This window comes from Lichenostomus cassidix, chromosome 6 (assembly GCF_008360975.1).
Source record: "Lichenostomus cassidix isolate B80296 chromosome 6, HeHo_3.0, whole genome shotgun sequence".
Taxonomy (NCBI): Eukaryota; Metazoa; Chordata; class Aves; order Passeriformes; family Meliphagidae; genus Lichenostomus; species Lichenostomus cassidix.
Window position 1 is genome coordinate 33,470,639 of NC_139487.1, and position 24,235 is coordinate 33,494,873.

Genomic DNA, 24,235 nt, shown 5'->3' on the forward strand with positions numbered 1-24,235 from the left:
TTTTATTTCACTTTAATGAAAAAGTGGTCATTTCATACCCCTGGGTTGTTTCACTTGGGGAATATAATTAATTATGGACTAGCGAGACACTGGTTCATTACAATCATTCTGAATAAATTACACGAGTAATTGGCTTGAATCATTAATGGGTTTGGCAAGCAAGAGGATTTTACAATCCCAGGGTCAGCATTGTGTCACTCAGATTTGGGGTTATCTGTTACTTCAGACTAAACTTAGGCCACAGTTTACCTACAAAAATACCAGTTTTAATTCCTACAGAATATTCCTGTAGCTGTGTCTGCTCTTCCCTGCCTTTCTGGGCTGTTGGAAACACTGCAGTAAATGGTAGCAACATTACTGAGGGATTCCTGGGAGGAATGGGAATGGTGGGAATGGTTTTTCCATCGGCAGACAGGGATTTCTGAGCGCTGTTCCCATCTCAGCAGTGGGAAACCCAGATGGGATAGAGTGATTGCCTGCAGGGATTCAAGCTGGGCAGGTGGCACTTGCAGCCTTTTAACTCAGCAATCATAAGGATTTCAGTTGGATGTGGGAATACCTGCAGTGTATATCCTTCAGGTGTTGGTGGCAGCTCTTGGATTTAATAGGAATTCCATTTCCAGGCAGGTGGATTCCCCAAGGGGTGGCGCAGATGGAGTTTCTCTGCCCAGAGAAAAGGCAGAGCAGCCACTGGGACAGATGGCAGCCCGAGGTACTGGAGAGAGAAGGCTCCAGGAGACCTTCCAGTGCCTAAAGGAGCTCCAGGAGAGCTGGGGAGGGACTGGGGACAAGGGATGGAGGGACAGGACCCAGGGAATGGCTTCCCACTGCCAGAGGGCAGGAATGGATGGGATTTTGGGAAGGAATTGTTCCCTGGCAGGGTGGGCAGGCCCTGGCACAGGGTGCCCAGAGAAGCTGTGGCTGCCCCTGGATCCCTGGCAGTGTCCAAGGCCAGGTTGGACACTGGGGCTTGGAGCGGCCTGGGACAGTGGAAGGTGTCCCTGCCATGGCAGGGTGGGATGAGCTGATGCTTAATTTCCCTTCCAACCCAAACCTGTCCATGATCCACTGACATGCAAATGTTCCCACCCCAGCACTGCCAATAATCCCTGTGTGCCTGAAGGAGTCAGCAAAGCTGAGTGGAATTAACACAGGGCAGAATTTTACTTTTGCTAGAATGGTTTTTGTGATCCTCCTGGCTATGGGCAGATGTTTTAGGAAAGGCTGTTTGGCACTTGGAAGTGTGAACTCCTGGCTGAAAACTGAGGTGAGGGTGCCACTTTTCCCAGGTGCTCAGGCACACATCCCAAATCCATCTGCCACCTTCCCTCGGCACTCCTGGCTGCTGGGAACAGCAGACTTTGGCTTCTGGCTCAGCAGCAGCCAAGAGAGAGCTGCAGGGAATTGTGTCCACCTGGGCTTTGTGAGCTGTGAATCTGCAAAGTGCCATTTGTCAGGAAATAAACAGGTCTTACTTTATATGTAGGGAATATCAAACAGTCCTGGAATGGTTTGGGCTGGAAGGGACCTTAAAGCCCATCCAGTTCCATGGACAGGGACACCTTCCACTGTCCCAGGCTGCTCCAAGCCCTGGCCTGGAACACTTAAACAGTGCAGTCCTTCCTTGAAACACACATTTGGAATGTTAATACTCCCAGAAATAACTTTATCTAAACTTCCCTTTGTCCTGAATGCACCAAAATTCCCCTTTTATAGCACACTAATTGAGGAGGGATTTGATTCCCATGGAGACACTGACATCCCAAGGACACCCAGTGCTCCTTTCTGCCTGGCCTGAAAGACCCGTGGGAATATTAATATCAGAACATTTATTAGGAAAATGTAATTCTTGATTTCCAGGTCACTTTCCCAGGCTGTTACAGTTCTGTATTCAAAATCCAGGGCAGGCCCAGTAACCGTGAGATCTTGTTTGGTTTTGTCACATAAAACCTTGATTATTTCTTTCTTTTTACTGAGTCAAGCGTAGCCAGGTGGTTGTTGCATCTTGCCCTGCTGCAACTGTAGGCCAAGATGCAGGTGAAGTAGTAGAAATTGTTACAAATAAAAGGCAATCAAAGCTTTAAAAAGACATTCTTAAGTCTCCAGGTAGGCAAATCCCTTTTTTTAAAGGATAGAAGATCACCAGATTTGGGTGCCATTCCTCAGAATATCCAGAAAAGCTGATTTTTATCTCACATCACAGTGTAATCAGAAAATACCCAACCAAATAAAAATAGAGATAGAGATGCTGGGTTGGAGCTGTTATGGATAAATTCAAGCCAATAACTGATTTTTCCCATTTTTTCCCCTTTGACTGGTTTCTGACTTGTCTCATCCTAAAAGTTTTAAATCAGCCTTATTAAGAATATTGTAACAAAGTTGAGTGCACAGTGCTGGAAAGGGGGAAAATGACTTAAAGAGCTGGAATAGCAGCAAATTAGGAACCTTTGGATAGTCCTGTGGCATCACTTCAAGCCCACCAGGGAAGAGCTCATTTTTTTTTATTTCTGGCTTGATGACCTTGGAGTTCTTCTCCAAACTTACTTCTGTGCTCCATGTCTGCATCAGTCACCTGGATCTGCCTGATTTCCATAGGAAAAAACCACCCCTTGGCAGACCAAAGTTTGGATTCCCAACCTTTCATCTTCCTGGGAACTCAACATGCATTTGCCATTGGCTTTGATATAAAACTGCATCCCTGGGATTAATAAACACAATGTGCTCTACTAAATTTCTCTAGATTTTAACGTGAAACTAATAAAAGGTGCTGCTGGAAAAAGCTGCACTTGAAAAGCCATTTCATAAAAAATGTTCTAAAAATCCCCTCAGGCATTCAAATCTCACCTTGTAAAAGGGAGTGAAATACAGCAGGAGGGATTTGGCTCCAAGGTACCCCAGTTTGAGGATGTGTAGCAAAAACCTGTGTGATTTAAGCTTTATGGATATTGGGAAAACAAAACATTTCTTAGAGAACACAGATTCCGCTCGTTCAGCTTTAAAACTGCTATTTTACAGGTTTTTTACTCAATGTAAGTAAAATGTCCAACTTTCCAAATAGCAAATGTACCAGCTCCCTCTAATACTTTGTTTTATGGCTCATGAGCACCTTGTTAGCACTTACTGACTGCTCCTAAAATATATTTCTACTCCCAGTGGCTGCAGCTGAAAGGTTTTAAACCCTGCCAAGGGTTGTACAACAAGATTTACCAAAAAAAGGAGCCCTTTGTGATAATTGACTGGAATATTTATGAAGCTGAGGACTCGGGTCTTTCAAGGCTCTGTTGGCTTTACTGCACTGAGAGTTCTGAAAGTAAAAAACTCCCAGGAGCTGCTGCTGAAATTCCACCAGAGATGTAGAAATGAAAGAAAAAAGAGAAACAACGGGAATCACCTGAAATATTTCTACATTTAAGGCAAATGATGGCAGCCTGAGGTAAAGCCATGGAGCAGAGGCTGCTGTGTGAACTTAGCTCTTCTTAAAAGGAGCTGTTGATGGCTTGTCAGAAGGAAAATTGGAGCTTCCCCGTGTGGTGAAGTGGGCTGTAAATTCCAAGGAGAACAACAGATCTCTGGATTTCACTCCTTAAATACTGGCCTGGTGTTCCCAGCGGTGTGGTGACTCTGGGGAAGGGCTTTGGGATCATGATATTGTTGCCACCTAATTGCAGGCTGGCGTTAAGGAGCTGAAAGAGTGCACACGAGGTCTCCTGCTGGCATTTTTGGCCATGCTGCACGGCCAAGCATCTCCCAAATCCTCCCCTCTTGGGTTTCCCCGGCCGAGAAAGGTCACAGCTGCTGCAGGGCTTCCTGCAGGTGCCGAGGGCTGGGCTGGAGGAGCTGGCACATCCCCGAGGGTGGCCCAGAGCAGGGAGCTGGAGGGGCAGGCGTGTCGGGGACAATGCTGGAGCAGCCGCGGCCATGGAGCGCTCGGCCAGCCAGGGCCATGGCAGCGATGAGGAGTGCGGCTTTGCGGGGAGCAGCTCCGAGGAGGAAGAGCATGAAGGCCACACGGTGTCCGAGTCAGTGCTGTCCCCTCCTCACTGGGGCCACAGGGGGTGGTGGGCACTGCCGGCCATTCATTCATCCATTCATTTGCTGTTCATAAGTTGTTTTTTACACTTCTAATATAGAAGTGTACTTTGTGCACTTAGCGCTGTGCTCTTAAAAGAATTGCTTGTATTTGATGCACTTGTAGGAATTCGTTAGCTTTGCATTTAATGCAGTAATTACTTCCAACGTAATGCCACACACTTGTCGTAACTCCTTGTTGGGCTTGCAGTAGTTACTTCTGCATTTAAAGCTGTGCATTTAGGATGTGTTGGGAGTAACCTCGTCATTTAATATCTTGCACTGGTAGTAATTAGTTGTTGCATTGAATGCCATGTATTTACTAGTAGGTAGTTTTTTGTTTAATGCTGGGCACTGGGTATATTACTGGGAGTAATTACCTTTGTTTTGAATGCTCTGCCCTTGTAGTAGTTACTTTTCTATTTAATGCCTTAGTTACTTGTTGGATTTAACACCATGCATTTCCATGTAGTAACTTCTCCATTTAATGCCTTGCACTTGTAGTAGTTACTCTGACCTTTAATGCTGTGTATTTACTGTTAGTAACTTCTGCATTTAATGCCTAGCACTTGTAGTAATTCCTTGTTACATTTAATGCCAAATACATTACTCACTAGTAATTACTCACATTACAAATTACTCACTAGTAATTACTTCTGAATTTGAATATTCAATTTCAAATTTTATTGAAAATGTTTGAACCGAAGACACCAATTTGATTGTATTTTCCTGGTCTGTAATCATCTCAATATAAAACAGTAAGAGGTTTTTTATAAAACAGTAACAGATCAGGACAAATGTCCTTGATTCATAAATATAAAGGGTTAAAAGTCTTTTTGTGGCATCTGGGATAATGGGACAAATGTGTTGAATTTTAACTAGAATTAGTGAACACCAACAAGTTTCACACTCATTTTAATGATCAATATATTGGCAAAGCTGGCTACAGCAACTTAATGAGGAGTTCAATATTATCATTCCTCATCCTCTCTGTATTTACCAGTTTTAGGAGTTAATAGAGATAATTATCCACTGCTATTCAGCTGCTTCTCTCTCCTCGCTTTAAATGAGCACAATGTGATTTATCAGTGGGGGAAATTAGCACTAATACACACTTAATTCCAGTCCAAATAGACTCAGAGTCAGCATTCCAGCTCAGGCTGGAATATTAATGTTCTCTCCTTGTACTTCTGCTTGCTCTGCTCTAAAGATACGACCATGAAGAGAGCTCCAAAGCAATTAAAGTTAATTAATGATGACCTCAAAAGGAGAGTGCACATGCACCACCCTTTCTGAACCATAGTCCTGCTTGAGTACCTCCAGCCCTTAAACAGGGGGATTTCTATTCCTGACAGCACCTTTAAATCTCATTTTCTGCTTCAGTGGAAATGTAGAGTGGTGTTCCAGCCAAAATGAATGAAGTGTGTTTAGAAGAGGGGAGGCCTCTTTTGCCTGTAATCCACTTACCCTTGGAATATGGAAAGATTGGAGGGAATTGGGATAAAGTGAATCCTGTACGTTTATTTTGGCAGCGGAGAACATGCAGCACTGTCTCTTAAACCCTGGTGGAACACCAAATCAGCCTGATTAAAACGAATTAAATTGATTTTTTTTGTTAGTCTTGGAATTCTAGTCTTTTATTAGCCTGTATGGATGATGAAAACAGCAGGGAAAAGCTGTGAATGCCAGAAATTGATTCCCAAAGTGCGTGAAGAAGCATTTATTTTTGGAAATCAGAAGTTTGCCATGGAAATAACTCCAGCAATGTGTTTTTCCTTGCAGGGAGGACGTCAGGACAGCCAACGTCATCGCAGCTGAAGCGGTCACTTGTCTGGTCATAGACAGAGAGTAAGTCACTCACTCTGCCTGGGGCTGGGGGGAAACTCCCATTTTTACCTTTTCCAGAGCTTAACAAGAGCCTTGGATCATCTTCTCCAGAGAGGCTGCTTCATCTTGAGTGATGAAGTCCCACATGTGGCCTTGATGAATGGAGGGAAAGTGGCCCTAAATCAACCAGAGAAAAGCCAGGAGTGACAACGAGAAGCTCAGGAGGAGCAAATGGAAATAAATGAGGGGATGGAGTTCTTCTGGGAAGGGATGTGGGTGGCACTGTGGGACACAGGTGGAGTTCACAGCACCAAAGGCACAAAAGATGTGATCCTGGTCCATGTGGGGATGGAGAGTCCTTGGGAGAAGGACACAGCCCTGCTGGCAGTTCTGTGCCTCTACAGGAGGTCACAGGAGTGAAATAATAACCTGTTAGGGAGCTTGAGGGAATTGGGAGGGTTTAATCCAGAAAAAAGCCATGCCTGGATGCTTCTGTGCTGCAAATCCAACTGCTCTCTGCAGCTGTAGGGAATAGGATTAAAAAATGCCATAAAATGTCATAAAATGCCATGAAAATTGAACACTGGGGTTGTTTGCCAGGTGTGAGAGCATTGGCATAGACCAACAAAAGGCAGGGATGTGTCTTTCATGGGAATCTTTCCATGGGAATGTGAGAGAGGAACAAGAATTCAATTCCTTAGCAAGATAATAGTTTAATAATCTTTATACTTCTAATAATTAGATAATTTAGCAAGCATTAATTCAGAGAAATAGAAACCAGCAAGGAATTTATGCTTTGGTTTTTTACACTTTTGCAACAGACATTTTTGGTTTGCACTGTAAGAGCTAAAAACCCCAAATAATAATAATTGCAGAGTCACTCATTCCTGATCATTTTTCAGACTGTTCCTTTCCTTGTCTCCTTTGCCTTTTCCCCAGTATCCAATGCCCTTGAAATAGTGAGGAAGTACAAAGTTAAATTTAAACTGATGAAGCTGTGGTTAATCTACACCAGAGATTCTATTAACACTTTGCAATTAGCAGAGTGACATTGTTTATAAAATTCTTATTTATAGTGCATGAAAAGTGACCCTATATAAGGGCCTATTTATAGCTCAGGGCAGGTTGTCCTGTGTCCTGAATTTCTTGTCCCAGCTCTGCCCTTAGGCTGCTATTTTATAGGAATGACAGCAACTGCAGGAGCAAAATTTCATGTGGAGAAAAACCACCAAGACTTGTGGCGATTTGGGAAATTGGTGAGGGAAAGCAACCTTTTTTTTCTATCCAGATACAGTGAATTTTACACCTTGTGGGTCACAGTGAAGGTTGAGTGGCGCAGAGGTGGCAGTGGGAGCAGGGAGTGGGTGTTCCCTGCAGCTGGAATCTGTTCCATGCAGCAGGGAGGGTGACACGAGTCACTGAAGCTGCCAAATATTTCCTTTTGCCAGACATGCTCTTTGCCCAGTCAGATGGAAGTGCTGGAGCAGCAATTTCCATGCTCTGTGGGTGTCCCCATCTGAAGCATCTCAGCAAAACTGCTGTTGCAGTTTCAAAAAACCAAAAGGCCTTTCCTTAACACATGGAATTCCTGGGGAATTCCAGTCTCACTGACCAAGATCACCCCTTGGCATTATCTGGCAGGAGGGCAGCTCTTCCAAATTCCTTGTAAAGGTCTTCCCAAGGCATCCAGAAATTGTTCAGCTGCCACACTCCCACCTCATTAACAAAGAGTCACATCTGCACACCACAGCAAGTTATTCCTGAGGGAGATGTGAGCCTGGGCTCTGGATTTGCCAATATTCCCAGCAATTTTAGAGCTGGTTTAGTGGCTGCACAGCTGGAGAGTGAATAATATGGAAACTTTCTTCATAGGGATGAGCTCTGGGAAAGTTGGGTTTGAGAAGGGAATTGCTTAAGCAGGAAAAGAGGGAATGCTTTGCCTGCAAGTATTTCTGGAATGTATAAAATCTGTATGAAATGGCTATGGGGAGAAGCAGTGGGAGCTGGAGATGCCACAAGGCAAGTCAAACTGGAGCTCATGATGGCTCTTTCATTACCAGATGATGAAACCAGAGAGCTCTTCCAGTCCCAAATCCACCCAAAAACCACCCCAAAGGCACCCAAAAAGGAGCAGGGCAATTTCTTGCCAATGGAGGTAGACACGCTTTGCAAAGTGCATTTTCAGTATCTTTTTCTGCAGTGGGAATGAGCAGAATCCTGATCTAACAATGAAAACAACTCGCAGGAAGCATTTGATGCATCCCATGGACTTTGTTCCCACTTGCCTTTGTCCCAGAAATATTTGTCATGAAAAACATTGGCATTTTTTCCATCTTGCAGTTGTGTTTTTGAGTCGCTTCCTTTACCAGAGTAATGAATTTCAGTGGGATTTGGTCCTTAATGCTCTTAATTCTCCTCTGGGAGGGTGGGGAGGGGCTGGGATGGAATTCCCAGAGAAGCTGTGGCTGTCCCTGGATCCCTGGCAGTGTCCAAGGCCAGGCTGGACACTGGGGCTTGGAGCAGCCTGGGACAGTGGAAGGTGTCCCTGCCATGGCAGGGGGGCACTGGATGGGCTTTAAGATCCCTTGCAACCCAAACTTTTCTGGGAATTCTGTGATTCCCAGTAGGAGCACCATTCATTTTGGTCACCCAAGGAAGAAAACTGCCAGGAAAACCCAAAAAACCTTGTGCAGTCCTACCTGGTCAGGTGTATGTGAAAGAATGAACTTGGCGATCAGAAAGAAAAATTCCCAAGGAATTTCCCATTATCATCAAAATTTCAACATGGAAGAGGAGGAACTGTAATCCAGTAGGGGAAATGAAGTGAGAGGGTGGCGGGGGTGAGGAAATGAAGGTGACAGGGGTGAGGAAATGAGGGTGACAGCTTTGCTAAGGGACCACAGCACGGGGCAGCCTGGGCACTTCCCCATGCTCAAGCTCTCTGCTGAGTTGGGATTGATTTGGGGATTTAGGGAATTGCCTTGGAAACCTCAGCAAAATCCACACGGTGTTCATGGGAATTGGGGAAGAAAGGTCAGTTGGATATGTGAGCATTTGGAGGAGTTTGGAGGAGCCTTGGGATGATTGAAGAGCCAGAGAGCTCATTGGAAACCCAACCATGTCCTTCTCATCAAACATCCGCTCTGGGCAAACACATTCATATTTTAGAGTAGCTCTCAAATGTCTGTCAGGCATTTCCACTTCCAAGCTTTTTTCCTTACAATTCATGGACTTGCTGTCTTCAGCGCTTGCCTTGACCCTACAAGATCAAGGCTGTTGTTAATGAAGTTTTTCCTGTGGTGACACTGCAGGAATTCATCCTTTGGGAAAAAAAACTTACTGTGGAAGATGCTTCACAGTGTTTGCCTCCAAATAATTCCAAGCTTGGCCTTCTCAGAGCTCATCCTGATGAATTTCCAGGCTCCTTGGAGGGGTTATTAGATTTGTTCCAGAAGTACCGTTGGGGAAAAGTGAACAAATTTGTGCTGGATGTGATGGATTGGTCCTTCAGGAGCTTGGCTAGAAAAGGTCTTCTGATCCAAATGGTGTAGACACCCTTTGGGCATCTGTTCTGGGATCAGTTGGAATGAAGATGCCCAGGCACTTCACTGGCAGCCCCTTTGTGCAGAGAGAAAACAACAGGGAAAGGCTCCAAACTCATTCCTGACATTTGGATCATCACTGGTACCCTCAGGGACAAGTTGGTGTAACTTTATAATTCCTTTCTTTTTATCCACACCTACCCCTTGAAACTAAAAAAGTGTTTGAAAGTGTTCCTGGCTGTTCCTGAACTGTCGGAATATTTACACTGAGGTTGATTCACGTTCATCTTTTATTTAAATGGGATTTTTTTCCCCCTCCATATCATTTATTTATGGGACCAATAACATTTTCCTGGAGCTTGGAGATTTGGCAATGCTGTGGGTGCTGGGAGGACAAAACTGCAAATAGGGACAGAGAGGAGCTGATGGATCAGAGCCAGGAAAACTCAAGGCACAGCTGCTGCTGACAGAGAGTTACAAAACTACCTGGAATTTACACCAAATGCTGTTTTTTGAGCTTATTGTCTTCTTTGGCTGCACATAGAAAGAGGATGCACTTTTTTTAAAGGCGGCATTTTAAATATTCCAGCTATTTTCTGCTTTTCCACTTTGCATTTTATGGGTTTTGTCTGCGTTTCAAAGCCTGGGTTTGGTTTTTATCAGGGAGAGCAGTGAGGTATCAGCAGAGGTTATTGGATCAGCCCTCCTGGCAATGGAAATTGGAGAAAAATAAAATAAAAAAGTATTATCCTGGCATGACTGACCCCGCATAAGCTGAGCCGCGCTCTTTCAGTGGAGATTTTAGGGTTTGCTGCTTTACTGTTTCTCCCAGTCAGAGCGAAGTTTATCCATGGAGAAAATTGGTTATGAGGAGAGAATAGAAAAAAATTAAGAGAAAAGGCCATGAGGAGAAAAAAACCCGAGCAGTTTCTGATTGAATTCTTGGGGAGGTTGGGACTGAGCCGAGACTTCAACAACGTCGAGATGGGCAACAAAAAAGGACTCAAGAACTTTGATATCCACATGTCCTAATATTAAAAATGTTAATATTAATGTTAGTAATTACCTGGATAAAATTCTCTAGCACAAGTTTATGTGAGAGCAAAGGGGTCTGTGCCTTCTCTTCCTCATTGATGGATTAATTAATTTGCTTTTCCCGTGCTGCATAAATGGTTTCCTTGATTGTATGATTTCAAATATAATGAATTAAGTGGAGTGGAAGCCTGGGGGAATTAGTGTGGGCAGAGGATATTTCCTGAGCAAGAAATCCCAGTGGAGAATCCTAGCATGGGTCAGGCTGGAAACCAAATCCTCCTTGAGAAAGATTATTAAATATCCCCTTATTATTCCTGAAGTCAGCAACGTGGCCCTGAATGGCGATTTTGGGTTTTTTTCATTCTTTTTTTTCCAAATTTTCCATTCATCTTTTTGTCAACTTCCAGCAATTCCCATGCTCCAGCTCTGTGTGTTGTGCCTCAGGAGTGTCAGGAGCACAGAGGAGCCGGAGGAATTGCAGGATTTTCATTTGTGAAGCTGTGGCCTTAAGGCAGAGCTCAGTCAAGAGTCTCTGGTTTGCAGCAGTTCATCCTTTCAAATTTGCCTTCCTTGAAAAAAAAGACAACCTGTGTGTGACACACGCACTGGGAGTATTGGAATTGGATAGTTGGAAAGTAGCTTTTCACCTGGAATATTTTTGTTTGAAGGCATTCACTGATTTCATTTCTAGTTTTTCATGGAATCCCAGAAAGGTTTGGGATGGAAGGGATATGAAGGATCATCCCATCAGTGGTGGGCTGGGCAGTGCTGGGTTCCTGGCTGGACTGGATGATCTCAGGAGTCTTTTCCAACCTTGATGTTTGTGGCATTTTCCTCTCACAGTGTCCCTTTGTCTCCACAGCTCCTTCAAGCACCTGATCGGGGGCCTGGATGATGTCTCCAACAAAGCCTACGAGGATGCAGAAGCAAAAGCAAAGTAAGTGTTTGCTCCTTGTGCTCAGCAGCAAGGCTCCAGCTTGTGTTTGGTGATGGTGCACCACTGGAATTCCCAAAAAACCCCTCCTTGTTCTCCACACACTGGTGTAAAACAGCTGAAAAAGGAGAGATTCCTCCTCTGGATGGAGGAATTCTCCTCCTGGTGTCTCCCTGGTTCTCCCCATGAGTATGGAGATGAGTCTCCTCTGCTCAGTGCCCAAAGCCAGCTTGTCCCAGGGTCCTCCTCAATCCCAATACTGGAGTCCACAGAAGTGGATCTTCCAAAAATCCTCTAGAAATATTGTGAGGTGAGAAACTCCAGACCCTGGAATTGCATTGGAGGGAATTGTTGAAGAGGTTTCATTTCTTTAGAGAACTCGGACCTTTCTCAGATACTTTCACAAAGCCAAACGGATTTTGAGACAAAGGATGGGCAGTGGAATTTGTCATTTTTGGGATAAAACTGGAGAGCTGCCTTGATGTGAAGCAATATATTCATCTCAAGTTCACAATGAATATTCATTCCTGTCAGAAGGGAGCTGTAGTGCATTCGTTTAAAGTATTTTTTAAAAACCCCACTTTTCATTCATTCTGGAGCTACGATTTGATTTTAATCTGAAAGCTCTGAGCTCTGATTCTCTCCCAACGATTCAAGCTTTTCAAGAGGATCCTGTTCTGCTCAGAGAGATGCTCAATATCAGCCAAACGTGATTCAAAGGCAGAAGTTGTTGAAAAGAAAATTAAATTCGCCATACACAAAATTTCTTTACTTTTCCTCCCTCTCAATTAGCTTGCTTTCATGGGGATTTGTTTAATAGCACGTTAAGGAAGGGAAGAGATGTTTTCTCAAAGTCAAATGCTTGGAATCACTGCCTTAATTGAAGATTCCAATTAAGTTATACATAGAAACTTCTCATTAAACCAGAGGGGTTGGAATAGTGTCTGCTCAAGGTATTTGGCACCTCTGCAGAGGGAAAGTGAGAAGCCCTAATTAGTTGTTGATTAAAAATAACCCTTGGTTTGTTTCAGGAACTAAGTATCCATCTCAAAAATCTTCATTTTGTGAGCAAAACTTGTTAATCCTGCAAAATGCCCACAGATTTCTCTTTTTTCTTACCTTTGAGTAAAATTTGAAATATTTTATTATATTAAATTACTAAAATTCATTAAAGGGTACCAGAAGGGTTGCATTTTAGTTTGGAATAATATTTTGCTGCCCCAGATCTAACATAAGCTTCCTCCTTAAAAAAAAGTTCCATTAAAAAAGTTAAATTCCCTAAATTCTTGTTGACTTAATTAAAAGTGTGGGAGACTATCAACTTCCTTTACCATCCCAAAACCCAGGAATTTTGGGCATAGAATGCTTCAGACATTCTATGAGTGCTCTATTGAAAAACAGAGTATTTAGCAGCCCAATGCCTTATTCCTGTTTGCTGGGCTCCTTGAAATCCAGCAGGAAGATGGAGAGAAGAGGGAAAAGTGACACCAGAGGAGTTTCAGCCCTTCCAGAAAGTTCTGGTGTTCCAGAGTTACCTGGTGAGGTAAAACTCCTCAGGGAGAGAAGTCTCCTTGGCTGCAATTTAACCTGGATTCCTTTCTGAGCTGCAGTTAATTAGCTCCAGCTAATTGTCCTTCAAGGGCTTCGTTTTTCCGAGGGGAGGTTTGTGAGAGGGAAGAACTCAGAACATCAAACACGGTCAGGCTTGTGAGGCTTTACACAAATCCCGTGGAAAGGTTGTGCTCCTGTTTTTTTTAGCTCACATCTCCTTTCCAGAGCTCACTGCCAGCTGGGAAAAGGCCTTGGGGTGGATCCTGTGGATCGAGTGGATCAGGATGATCAAGGCCAGGTTGGACAGGTGGAAGGGGTTGGAAGGAGATGGGCTTTGAGGTCCCTTCCAACCCAAACCACTGCAGGATTGTAAATGCCTACAGAATCAGTGGTGCTGGGTTTTCTCCCATTTTTCTGTGCTGGAGCACATCCCTAGAATGCCAGAGCTCAGGCATGGCTGAGAGGATAGGCAGCAGTTACAGGCTTGGAAGATCTCTCCAAGTATCCATCTGCCCTGCAGGTCTGGAGGAGCTGAACTATTGATTGAATTGATTCTTGTTTTAGAGGCACTTCCCTGCTTTTTGCCAGCTTGGGATTGGCAGTTCCCTTTAAGGTCCATCCTTTGTGTTCCCTCTCTGCAATCAGCAATCACCGACACATCATCTGGGAGACCATCACTTTAATTGGAGGGGATAATTGTAATTACAGGATTAGACAGACTATAGTATGAATTACAATATACTACTCCTCAGATGAATCCCCTGCTCAAGCCTGGACTCTGGGCTGCCGCTCCAGGCTCTCTGCAGGTGGAGGTTGTTCTGACTGCACTTTTCCCATGGTTTTTTTCCCATTCCAGCTGTGCTGCAGCCCTGAGGGAATCTGGCTGGGCACTCACAGCCAAAATTGGCTGCTTCTAGCAGGGCTGGAGGGGACAGGGACCTTTGTGTAGTGTGTTCTGTCCTTGCAGCTCTGGCCCCAGAGCCCTTCATCTTTCTGGACCTGTGCTTGATTGAAGATCTTCATTAACAGTTGGACTCAAAGATCCAAGAGCTCTTTTCCAACCTGAATGATTCTATCCAAACCTTGTGTTTCAGAGGCCTGAGATGTCCCTTTCTTCACCTTGCACTCCCTGTCTCACTCCATTATTCACCACAAGGCATCCCAGGGTCCATTAACTTAATTTTGCTGCAGAGGGTGGTAATTAATATTTTTCCATTTTATATACCTGTAGAAATGAAACTATATGAAACTATAAAGATATCCCTTAAGGTTCCAAAATGGGAGCTGCAGCTTAAAGAGGATGATTGAATGAGGGTCTGACTTGGTGCTGGCTGGAAAACTTGGCCTGAAATAATCCACCAAGGCATGGGATGTCATTTTTCCTGCAAGAGGCAGTATTTCCTGGCTTCCTGGAGCTGTGATGAAGAGCTCCATCCATCCTCCTCTGTGTCCCTCGTTAGGGACCATCTGGGAAGCAGCTTTTGCCACAGCTATCCGTGGTGCCAGACTGGGGAGAAATCCCGTGGGATGTGCAGAAAGGTGGCAAAAAAACTCCTCAGGGCTATAAAAAGCAGAGGTTGCAGTCATTTCTTTTAAGCTGTGTAAATAATTAAAGCCCTGCTCCTCCCTGGTGGGGGCTGTGAGGAAGCAATAACTGATTGTCAATCCCTGGCCAGTTTGGGTTAGCTGCAACATTTGCTTTTCAGAAAAACTGAGACTTCAGGTGGCAGTATTTGGCCTCTAATAGGGAAGAGCTTTTTCTTTCCTGCTGGAGAGTTTTGTTTTTCCAGCCTTCAGCCTTCAATAATTCGTATTTTCATCCCAAAGCCACTGGTTTGTATCCAGCTGTGTCAGGTTTTCCTGATAGCTGTAATAAATAGGGGTGGAATTAGAAAAAAGCATCTCAGAAATCATTTGAAAATGTGATCTGATAATGGGCTGGGACTGATGGCACATGGTGGGAAAAGTCAGGGCCTCTGAATCAGGCTGCTGTTCTGTCTGGTTATGGAACTGGGGCTGTTCCATTCGCTTTCTGGAATTAGGGCTGTCCTGAGGGAGGGAAAATGCAGCAGAAATCATCCTGAGGCTGACAGATCCCAGCGGGAGCAGCAAAGCAGTGTGGATGCTTCCTTGTGCATGGCCAGTCCAGCTGCACATGGTGGGAGCCCTTGATGGTCTGGGTCTTGGGAGTATCAGCCATTCCTGTGGCATGGATCTGAATCCTTCCCTCAGGAGCTGCTGGGAATACTTTGCTAATCCCAGCGCTTGGAGCTCGCTGTGGCTCTGCCTCAGTGCTTTAAACAGAAACCTTGGCCAGCTCTGGGGGTGTGTTGAGGCAAAGGCAGCATTAAAACATTTCTGTGCACCCCTGGGGGTGTGAATTTGTTGTCCAGCACATTTTGGAGCTGTCCTGAGGATTTATCCAAACAGCTTTGTAAGGATTACACCACTGGAAGTTGGGCTATTTCTGTCCCACTGTCATCTGCTGACTTAAATAACAGAGAGGCACTCAAACAAAAGGTAATAGAAACAAAACTCAGGGATTCTGCTGCCACAGGGAGTCACTGATTTTTGGAACTGCTGGAAATAGGTGTGGGGTGATTTGTGGCTTTCCCAGCGCTGGAGTTCCCTGCCAGTCCAGTTCTCCTTGGTTGTACCTCAACAGCTCCTACGAGCTCAAACCTCACTTTTATACCCAGGAATCTGTAAGGGGAAGGAGAGAAGGAGATGTAGAGCCAGTGAGAGAGGAAGGGCAGGTATGTGCATGGTGCTTGCACCCAGGGAAGGTTTGGGAGGAAAAGATTTGGGCTCTGAGAGGGAAGCACAAGGGCAGGAGGTGGGACAGTGTTGTCTCCCTGCTGTCAAATCATCTTGGCAGAGCTGGAAAAGATAAGGAAGTTGCCAGCTAAAGAAATTCCTTCCCATTCACCAAAAAACTACCCAGGCAAGGATTTGATGGGAGTAGCTCCAAAGTTTGGAAAAGCTGGTGGTTTAAACTGCAGGGAGAGGGGCAGGAGCAGAGGGTGGAGGTCCATGCTTGGCAATGAGTGAATATTCCGTGTTCTCCCTGTGAAGGTTTGTGAGTGTGGGACCCAAATCCAGAACATTTTCATTCCATTTACCCCTGGACATTTCCTTCAGCTGACCCCTGGGACACAAACTGTGTCACATTGGAAGATGAAATCCAATTACCCAAGTGTGAAAAGGAAATGAAAATTCACTCTAAATGAAAAACCCAATGCAGCCTGAACTCCAAAGCTGCTGCCTCCATCCCACCCGCAGCTGAGCCACCAAAACAAACCTTTTTTCTTCTTCCCTGGAAAAACACTTAGTCACTTTTCCTGAGAGCCCCAACTGCTTTCCATACACAGCTTCCAGCCTAAATGTAGTCCCCATTCCACTCAGGATTTCTACCCTCATCTCATCCTTACCCTTTCCACACCTAAAGGGGCTCCATTTGCTTGTTTGCAGCACTTGGAATCCCAGGATGGATTGGATTGGAACAGACCTTCAAGCCATCCAGTGCCACCCCTCCCACGGGTAGGGACACCCTCCATTGTCCCAGGCTCCTCCAAGCCCATCCAGCCTGGCCTTGGACACTGCCAGGGATGGGGCAGACACAGTTTAGGGCATCCCAAACCCCACAGCAGGCAGTGCACTTGCTTTTCCTGGCTGTACTCTGCTCCACTCCCATTGATTTGCCCTCAGTTGCATTTGCTCCATTTTCTCAGTGCCTCACTGAACACTCCATGAAATGAAGTGCTGAGCTCTAAATCTTTGAATCATCTGAAAAAAAAAAAAAGGAAAAACTGTTCTCGTGATTCACCTGATCCCGCAGCTTCTGCTTAGGTATAACAAGATAAAACATCAAAAACATAGATAAGATGAGATTGTGAATATGTGAGAAGCTCGGTGCCTGTAAACCTTGAAAGAGGAGATCAGAGCCTGATCTGGCCCATTATGTTAGGCATTAATGTAAAACAACCTGGAGCTTTTTAATGGGGCTATTGTTATTAAATTTCTGGTGTGAGTTAAAAGCCCCTCATTCATGGCTGTATTTAAAATTCATTTCAGTGATGGCAGTGAGGTGTTCCTGGCTCTGTCTGCTCAGTAAACCAGCGCAGGGAGATGTGTTTGAGCCCTGGCTTTGCCATCTCTTGGTTTCCTGACATTTTCCTGTACAATGGCTCTGCAGAAACCATCAAATAACATCTTGTATTGATCACAGAGCAAGGGATCAGAGCAATACCATGGGCTCCGAACAGTGCAAATTGGAATTTGCTCAGCCACTGATGATCTGTGTCAAACAACTTGGCCATGGCCCCCCAGTCCCTTCAGAGCTGCAGGTCGTGGTGCTGATCTCAATCTGGGATTAAATCCCAGGCTTGGTCAGACCTGGGTGCATCTCCACCCCGAGATGCTTCCTTGGCAAGGTGCGTTCCAGGCGCACGGATCGTTGCTCCTTCACCCCTTCAGAGGCTGCTCCTGTGCAGGAGTGATCTCATTCATCATGGATTTCTTGTGCCTTGCAGCTCTTTGAGGGGCCAGCGATGGGAGCAGGGCTGGCAGCACTCCAGGCAGTGCTGGCACTCCTGGAGCACACAGGGAAATTGCCAGGGAGTCCCTGCAGATGCGGGGTTGGCACCAGTGAAAAAGCCACTGCTCATTTGCTTTGAAACATCAGCCTTGCCCTGAAATTCCCCCCTTCCCAGCTCACTGTTCCACTTCCTCCACTCAGGGAAACGAGGAGTTCAGCTTTGGAAGCTGTTTTACCAACCCCATAGCTCCAGATCAGCTGTTTGAATAACAACGCAGGAGCTGAGCTGTCAGATTTTGCATCTGGGTCAGATTCAGACATGAAAATATTTAAGGGTTGAGCAAGTGCTTAGTGAGGACATGACCCCCTTGCTTGGAAAAACTGCAGATCCAGGAGAAAATGCTGCTCCAGGCTTTCTGCTTCCTGCTGCTCGCATGTGCCCTTGGTAAGTATTGAAGATGACATTTAAAGCAAAAAGGATTTGCTTTCATATTTTATGGTCACAGCCTCTGCAAAGCATAAAGTCCTGCAGGAGTGAACCTTTCACCAGCCACAGGCCCCACCCAGCACCTCCCAAAATCTTCCTGAAAATTAAATATCATCGACTGCTTGTCTTCCCACCAGCTGAAACTCTGCTCATTTCAACTTCCTTTTGGTGAGCTTGGTTAACAGAGAAGGAAAAGGAAGAATATTTCCTCCTGTTTCAGTCAGTCAGAGCCCTTTGGAGAAGGCACAATGAGGGTGCCCAAGGATAAACACTCCTGGGATATTTGTAAATGGGCATTAAAAGTGTCTCTAGAAAAAATATGATTCAATCTATTTTATTATGGCCTTCTAAAAACTCTCCAGGGTTTGGAAGAGTTCATAGTCCCAGCAGTATCTCTCTCCCATTTCCAGTGTTCTTGTTAGGAAGAATCTTACTGTCCTGTTGGAATCGAATTGAGAATTTCAAAGTGATAATCAAAGTTTTCAGTCAAATTGATAATTTTCCTGTAGTCTTTCATCTTTACAAACCCCCTTTCACTGTTAGAAAATAAAATTATCCAGGAACACCTTCAAGATACATCCAAAAGCATCTGGAGCTGGGAGAAAGCATCTAGCCTGCTTTTTCCTCAGAAACCCATTTTTACAGTGCATTTTACAGAGAACTTCAATCTTTGTGCCAGTATTCACTTGAAATGATGAAGTCCACCTGAGAAGGTCCTAAGTGAGTGCTTGTTGGCCCATTCCCACATGGCAGAGCTCCAGTGTTGAGGGATGAGAATCCAGAGTGACTTAGGGTGATCTGGGGGATTCAGGATCAGACCTACAAATGAGGAGATGGGGTTTTGCTGTCCCCAAAAACGAATGATCCAGCAAACATCTCCAGTTCAAAAAGTGGGATCAACCCCTTCCCCGTGACTCTGGGTGTTACCATTTGTATGCCATCTCTTTTAATTGATAAGGAGCGGCCTTATCTGCCTTTGCCATTAGAAAAGCCCCATGCCCAGTGCCCATTTTGATCTTTATTTGTCTGATAAAACACAACATTTCCAGCTTGGACCTGTTCATTTGTATTTTACACTCCTGCTCTTTACTCTCGGTTTCTATGGGAACCTGGGCTGTTACAGCAGTGGAGAATAAAGAGATGAGGAGAAGTCTTGGGAAACAAAACTCCATTTCTCCGCTGAATTGCCAGGCACAAACACCCAGAGCCAAATAAACTGGGAAGGGAGCAGTCAAGGCAGGAGGGTTGATAATAATCATGGAGTCCCTCTTTGCTGAAACACCTCTGTCACGCTTTTCTACTTGGAAAATCCAGGTGTGATGCTGGAAGATTGGGATTGGGGAGGAGATAACAGGTTGTGGTGCTTGGCTTTATGGCTATTTTGTTGCAGAGTGCTCCAGTGCAACAAAAAATTGTATCCAAAATTGTATCTTTTTAGTGCAATTAATTACTGAGGAGGTGTAAACATGGTTCATGCACAGTTCTGTACATGAGAAGCACCCTCCAGGTCATACATTCCAGGGCATCATTCATGATCTGCTGCTTCTCTCCGTGATTCATGCAGATGAGCTGAATAACGAGCAGGAAATAATTAGGAAAATCCCCTTAAGGACATTCCTTGCAGCACCATGGTGTGAATTCTGGACAAGATGCTGGACTGAGCCTTGGCCTCAATGATCTGAAGGGCCTTTTCCAACCTCAGTGATTCTGTGTTTGCATTTCCATCTAACATGGAAGGGTGTGGGTGCAATGCTCTGAATGCACACTGTCAGCAAGGTGAGGCTGAATTTTCCATCTCCCAGCAGGTCTGTGTTTGAAATCCAGCAGATTGGGCTAACTTGGTGAGGATATCAACAACAAAAGGGCTTGTGAAGCAGTTGGCCCACAGAAGCTGTGGCTGCCCCTGGATCCCTGGCAGTGTCCAAGGCCAGGTTGGACATTGGGGCTTGGAGCAGCCTGGGACAGTGGGAGGTGTCCCTGCCCATGGCAGGGGTGGGACTGGGTGGGATTTAAGGTCCCTTCCAACTCAAACCATTCCATGAATCTGTGGTTTCAACACAGTCACTTGCTCACCACCAGCAGAGCCTCTGATGTTGGAGGCTCCAGGAAAAAAAGCCTTTTTTCCCAGTCCTTGGGCTGCAATTGGCTCATCCTTCCATCCCTGAGTCCAGGGGAGGGGTCTGGAGCCCTGGCAGTTTTGGAAATACCACGACTGCTGTCAAAAGGCCTCGTGCAGGCCTTGCAGAAAAAGCTTTATAACCCACTCTGCTAGAAAATAAACAGAGGACCACAGATTTTGTGCCTTAATGAGCTAAAACACTGGCACCTACTTAAAAAGCCAATTTAGATGTTGTCCGGGGGGATGCAGACATTCCTAATCCCCACGGATGGCTTACAAAGGAGTTCTGTATCCTCTGCCTCGCCTGGTGTTAATCAGGCTGAGGTGCCTGACAGGAAAATCTCCCAGAATTACATTTGTGTGGCACAGAGCTGAGTTCAGGCCTTGTCTGATTCGTTTTCGGGTGAAGGGAAGCTCATTTGAAACCTCCACTGCTAATTCCAGGAAAGGAAGGAGGCATTAAGGCTCTCCTGAGAGTTTCAAGTGACAGCAGAGCCATTAGCAGAGGGGAAATGCAGGAAGATGATCCTTATCAGAAACCACGTGTTTGGCTGTGGAGTTCAACCCCAGGAATCATTATTTACCCCTTGGTTAAGGATTGTTTTTAATGTTTCTGGGTTAATGTTTCTGGGTCTCTCCATCCTCTCAGTGAGCAGCAGAGAGAGTTTGGCTGTTTACCGAGGATGCTGAAAGAGGGAGGAGTAAAACCTACTCATTAAGGAAGGGAAGATAATTTGTGAAAATAGAAATGGACTTTTGGAAATGGTTTTTGTGTAGTGAGACCACGAGGTGGTACTGGAGAAGGGAAGGCCTTTGTAAAGAGTCTCTCTCCATCTTTCTTGGGGAACCCTTCAGGCACTGCAAGGCCACAGTGAGGTCACCCTAAGCTTCTCCTCTCCAGGCTGAACAACCCCAGCTCTCCCAGCCTTTCCTCCAAGCAGGAAAGGCTTCTCCTCCTTCTCCATCCTTCTGCTCATCCTGCTGCCTCCTCTGCACTCTCTCCAGCAGCTCAAACCCTTGCTGTGATCTGGGTTTTGTCTGGAATGATCCCACAAAGGCATCATCCCCTTGGGAGGTCTGAGGTTTCTGCTGGAAAAGCACGAGGAGGGTGGGTTTGGTGTGCAGCATTCTGCTCCTTCCTCTAACATCTTTCCAGGAGCTCCCATGAACCCTCCAGAGGCTGCCAGAATATTCCAGGGAATATCACCACATGCTTGCTCTGCTTCTCTGTGTGCTTCCTGTGCTCCTGAGGAGAAAAATGGGCCTTTGATCTGATCCCAGACATCCCACAGGTGATCTGTCCTGGGGTGAATCTCCAGTGTGTCTTCATTTTCCAGATCAGGAAATGGGTCTGAGGAGATGAAGCAAATAAACCAGAATTCAGAAAAGAAGAGGTCTGACATCCATGCCCTTCCATGCTCAAGGAGCCAACATTGGGTCATTATAGCAAATGGCAAGACAGGTTTTGGCTTTGGTTGTGAAAGAATTAGTTTGTAAAACTCAGGTACTTGAATGTGGAGACGAGTTCCTAGAGCAGGGCATGTTCAGTGTCATCCCAGATATTAAACATTCAGATAATCCCAAAAAACCTGGATTTTAGTGAAGTCATGCCTCCCTTTACTGAATACATTTTGAAAATGCTGAATTGTAGGCAATTTTCAGGCTGGAGAGTCCCAGCTGGCTCAGCTCCTGTGGTGCTGTTGTTTGGATAAAGCCAGGCTGTTTTCCTGCTCCTTCCCTGGTGATCCCTGACATTCCATCCTTCTTCTTGCCCATCAGCATGGAGCTGATGCTTTCCTGAGACTGTCTTGAAGGCAATAACCATCTAAGAGTCTTGTTTTGGCGTTGGAAGTTTGAGTTCTTTTTTTCTATCTCTTCTTCATTTCATTTTGATTGGAAAAGCATTGAGCTGCTTTTGCCAGGTCCTTCCCAAGGTCCTTCTGCCAACAAGTTTTGCTTCACTCTGTTTCTTTTATCTACTCTGAGTGGCTGAATATTAGTAGAAAACCTCACAGGAACTTTTATCCATCAGGATTTTGACTCCATCAAGCAGCAGCAGCCCCAGCACTGCACCCTGCAGGGTCACAGGTGGAAGCCCCATGCTCTCCAGAGCAGTTCTGTCTCCAGGAGAAGACCTTTCCTTTTGTCTCATGGCAGCTTTGTGTATTTAATTGCCTTTGCTGGGGAACATTCGGAGAGAACTTTTGGAAATCACATCAACTCTGCCGAGCAGATGAACCTTACATGACCCCTTCAGGAGCCTCAGTGTGTGCCTTTATGGGAGACAGTAGATCAATTTGTTACACTCTTGATGAGAGTTTTCACTAATGAAGATACAGAAAGTACAGGCCAGTCGTCCCCAGCTCAGCTCTGCAAGACTGACACAGAATCCCAGAGCCCCTGAGGCTGGAAAATCCCTCCCAGCCCATGGAGTCCCAGCTGTGCCCAATGCCCACCTTGTCCCCAGCCCAGAGCACTCAGTGCCACCTCCAGGCCTTCCTTGGACACCTGCAGGCATGGGGACTGCAAAGCTCCCTGGGCAGCCCCTGCCAAGGCCTGAGCACCCTTTCCATGCAGAAATTCCTGCTGCTGTCCAACATGAGCCTCCCCTGACAGAACTCCAGTATATCTGTGCTACCTCCAGAAAAGTTCTGTCAGGAAATCTGGGGACTCTGGAGAGCTGCAGGTGATGCAGGGAGGCATTGGTGTGAGGACAAACTGGGAATGCTGCAACTGTGTGATGAAAATAATGATGATTTTTTGAAAAAACAGAGCTGCTCCTAAAAGCAGGACAGAAACCGAATGAGAGCATGGAGGAGCAGACACACGAATGTCCCCAAAGGCCTGGCCTTGCTAGAGCTGTTAAAGGATGTGTGGCAGTGAGTTGTCCTTGGAAACGTGGGATATTCCTGCCCTCCAGTGGAAGCAAGGGAAAGTGTTGGATAAAGAATGGGAACCCGCAAAGGGATGCTGAGAAACCCTCAGGAAGCTCCTTGCTTTCAATCCATTGTCCCCTGAACCACCTCTGGTGCTCTGTACAGAGCCCTTGGGCTTCTCTGTGTTCCCCTGCCCAGACCTGCTGCTGCCCTGTCTGCCACTGGGTTTTCCAGGAGCTGATCCAAGGAGATGATGTGTGAGATTCCAGAGTCTTTGGGAACGTGGCTCAAAGGGGTTTTTGGGGAGCACTGAACCATGCAAGCCACGCTCAGCTCCTGGGATGGCACAAACCCTTCTCCAAAACGAGCTGAGTGCATGGGAGGTGTTTTAGGAGCTACTGTGCTCCGTCTGAAGAGAGGGAATGAACTGGGGATGTGCAGTGTTTGGTGCCTGGGTTCCCACATGAGCCAGCTTGCATCCCTTTCCCAGCCAAGGAGGTAAAAATCCTGGTAGTTCAGGTGCTTTGTTTGGTTCCTTGTTTCTCTAATCCCTTCCTGAATGGCACATGAAAATATTCCAGCATTATCAGAGCTCTTGGGGGTTTCTCCTGTTGTGAACTTGGGATGAGCAGCATCAGAGCAGCGACAGCTCTGCTTTTTCCTGGCTGCCATGTGCTAACAAAATAAATAAATGCCTGATGAGAACTTCCTTTGACCTGGTGGAGACAAGCTGTGTAAGATGGAGCAGCTCCTGTCCCAGCATGTCAGACACAAACAGCTCTGGGGTTTAATGCTGGGAGACATGAGAAGTAAGGGCCTAGGGTTTCCCAGTTGATCCCAGTTCTGTGCAGATCTGCTGGAAATGCCAGTACAGGAGTGGCCTCAGAGCATCCAGCTGTGTCCTGTCCCTGCCTGTGCCCTCCAGCAGGGAGCTGGAAGGGAGACAAGGGCAAAGACATGATTATTGGTGTATTGGTTTGGATCCTCTGGTCTCCAGATTTGGGACTCAGGCACTTTTCTGCAGATGATAGTTTTTAGCATTCCTTGGTGGCTTTCTCTTCCCTGAAGCTGCACAGCTGCTTTCCATGGCTGACCTTTGCAACTCTGGTCATCTCCTACCAGGAGATGACCTGGAATCCAATCCAGATCCATGCTCCTCACCATCACTTCCCAGTTCCTTTTCCAACCTTCCTCCTTAGCTTTTGAGGTGAGGGGGGTAAAGGTGCATGAATGACCATCCCCATCTGCTTACACAGGAT

General features: G+C 45.8%; 1 protein-coding gene across 3 annotated transcripts in view; it reads left to right on the forward strand.

Annotated features, from left to right (window-relative positions):
• PRKG1 (protein kinase cGMP-dependent 1) overlaps positions 1-24,235 on the forward strand; it is a 295,495-nt gene that overhangs the window by 242,774 nt on the left and 28,486 nt on the right. For all 3 annotated transcript variants that reach the window (XM_085064468.1, XM_085064466.1, XM_085064469.1), the window contains exons 8-9: positions 5,851-5,916; positions 11,335-11,409. In XM_085064468.1, the coding sequence (XP_084920594.1) occupies positions 5,851-5,916; positions 11,335-11,409 (141 nt within the window). The remainder of the gene's footprint in view (positions 1-5,850; positions 5,917-11,334; positions 11,410-24,235) is intronic.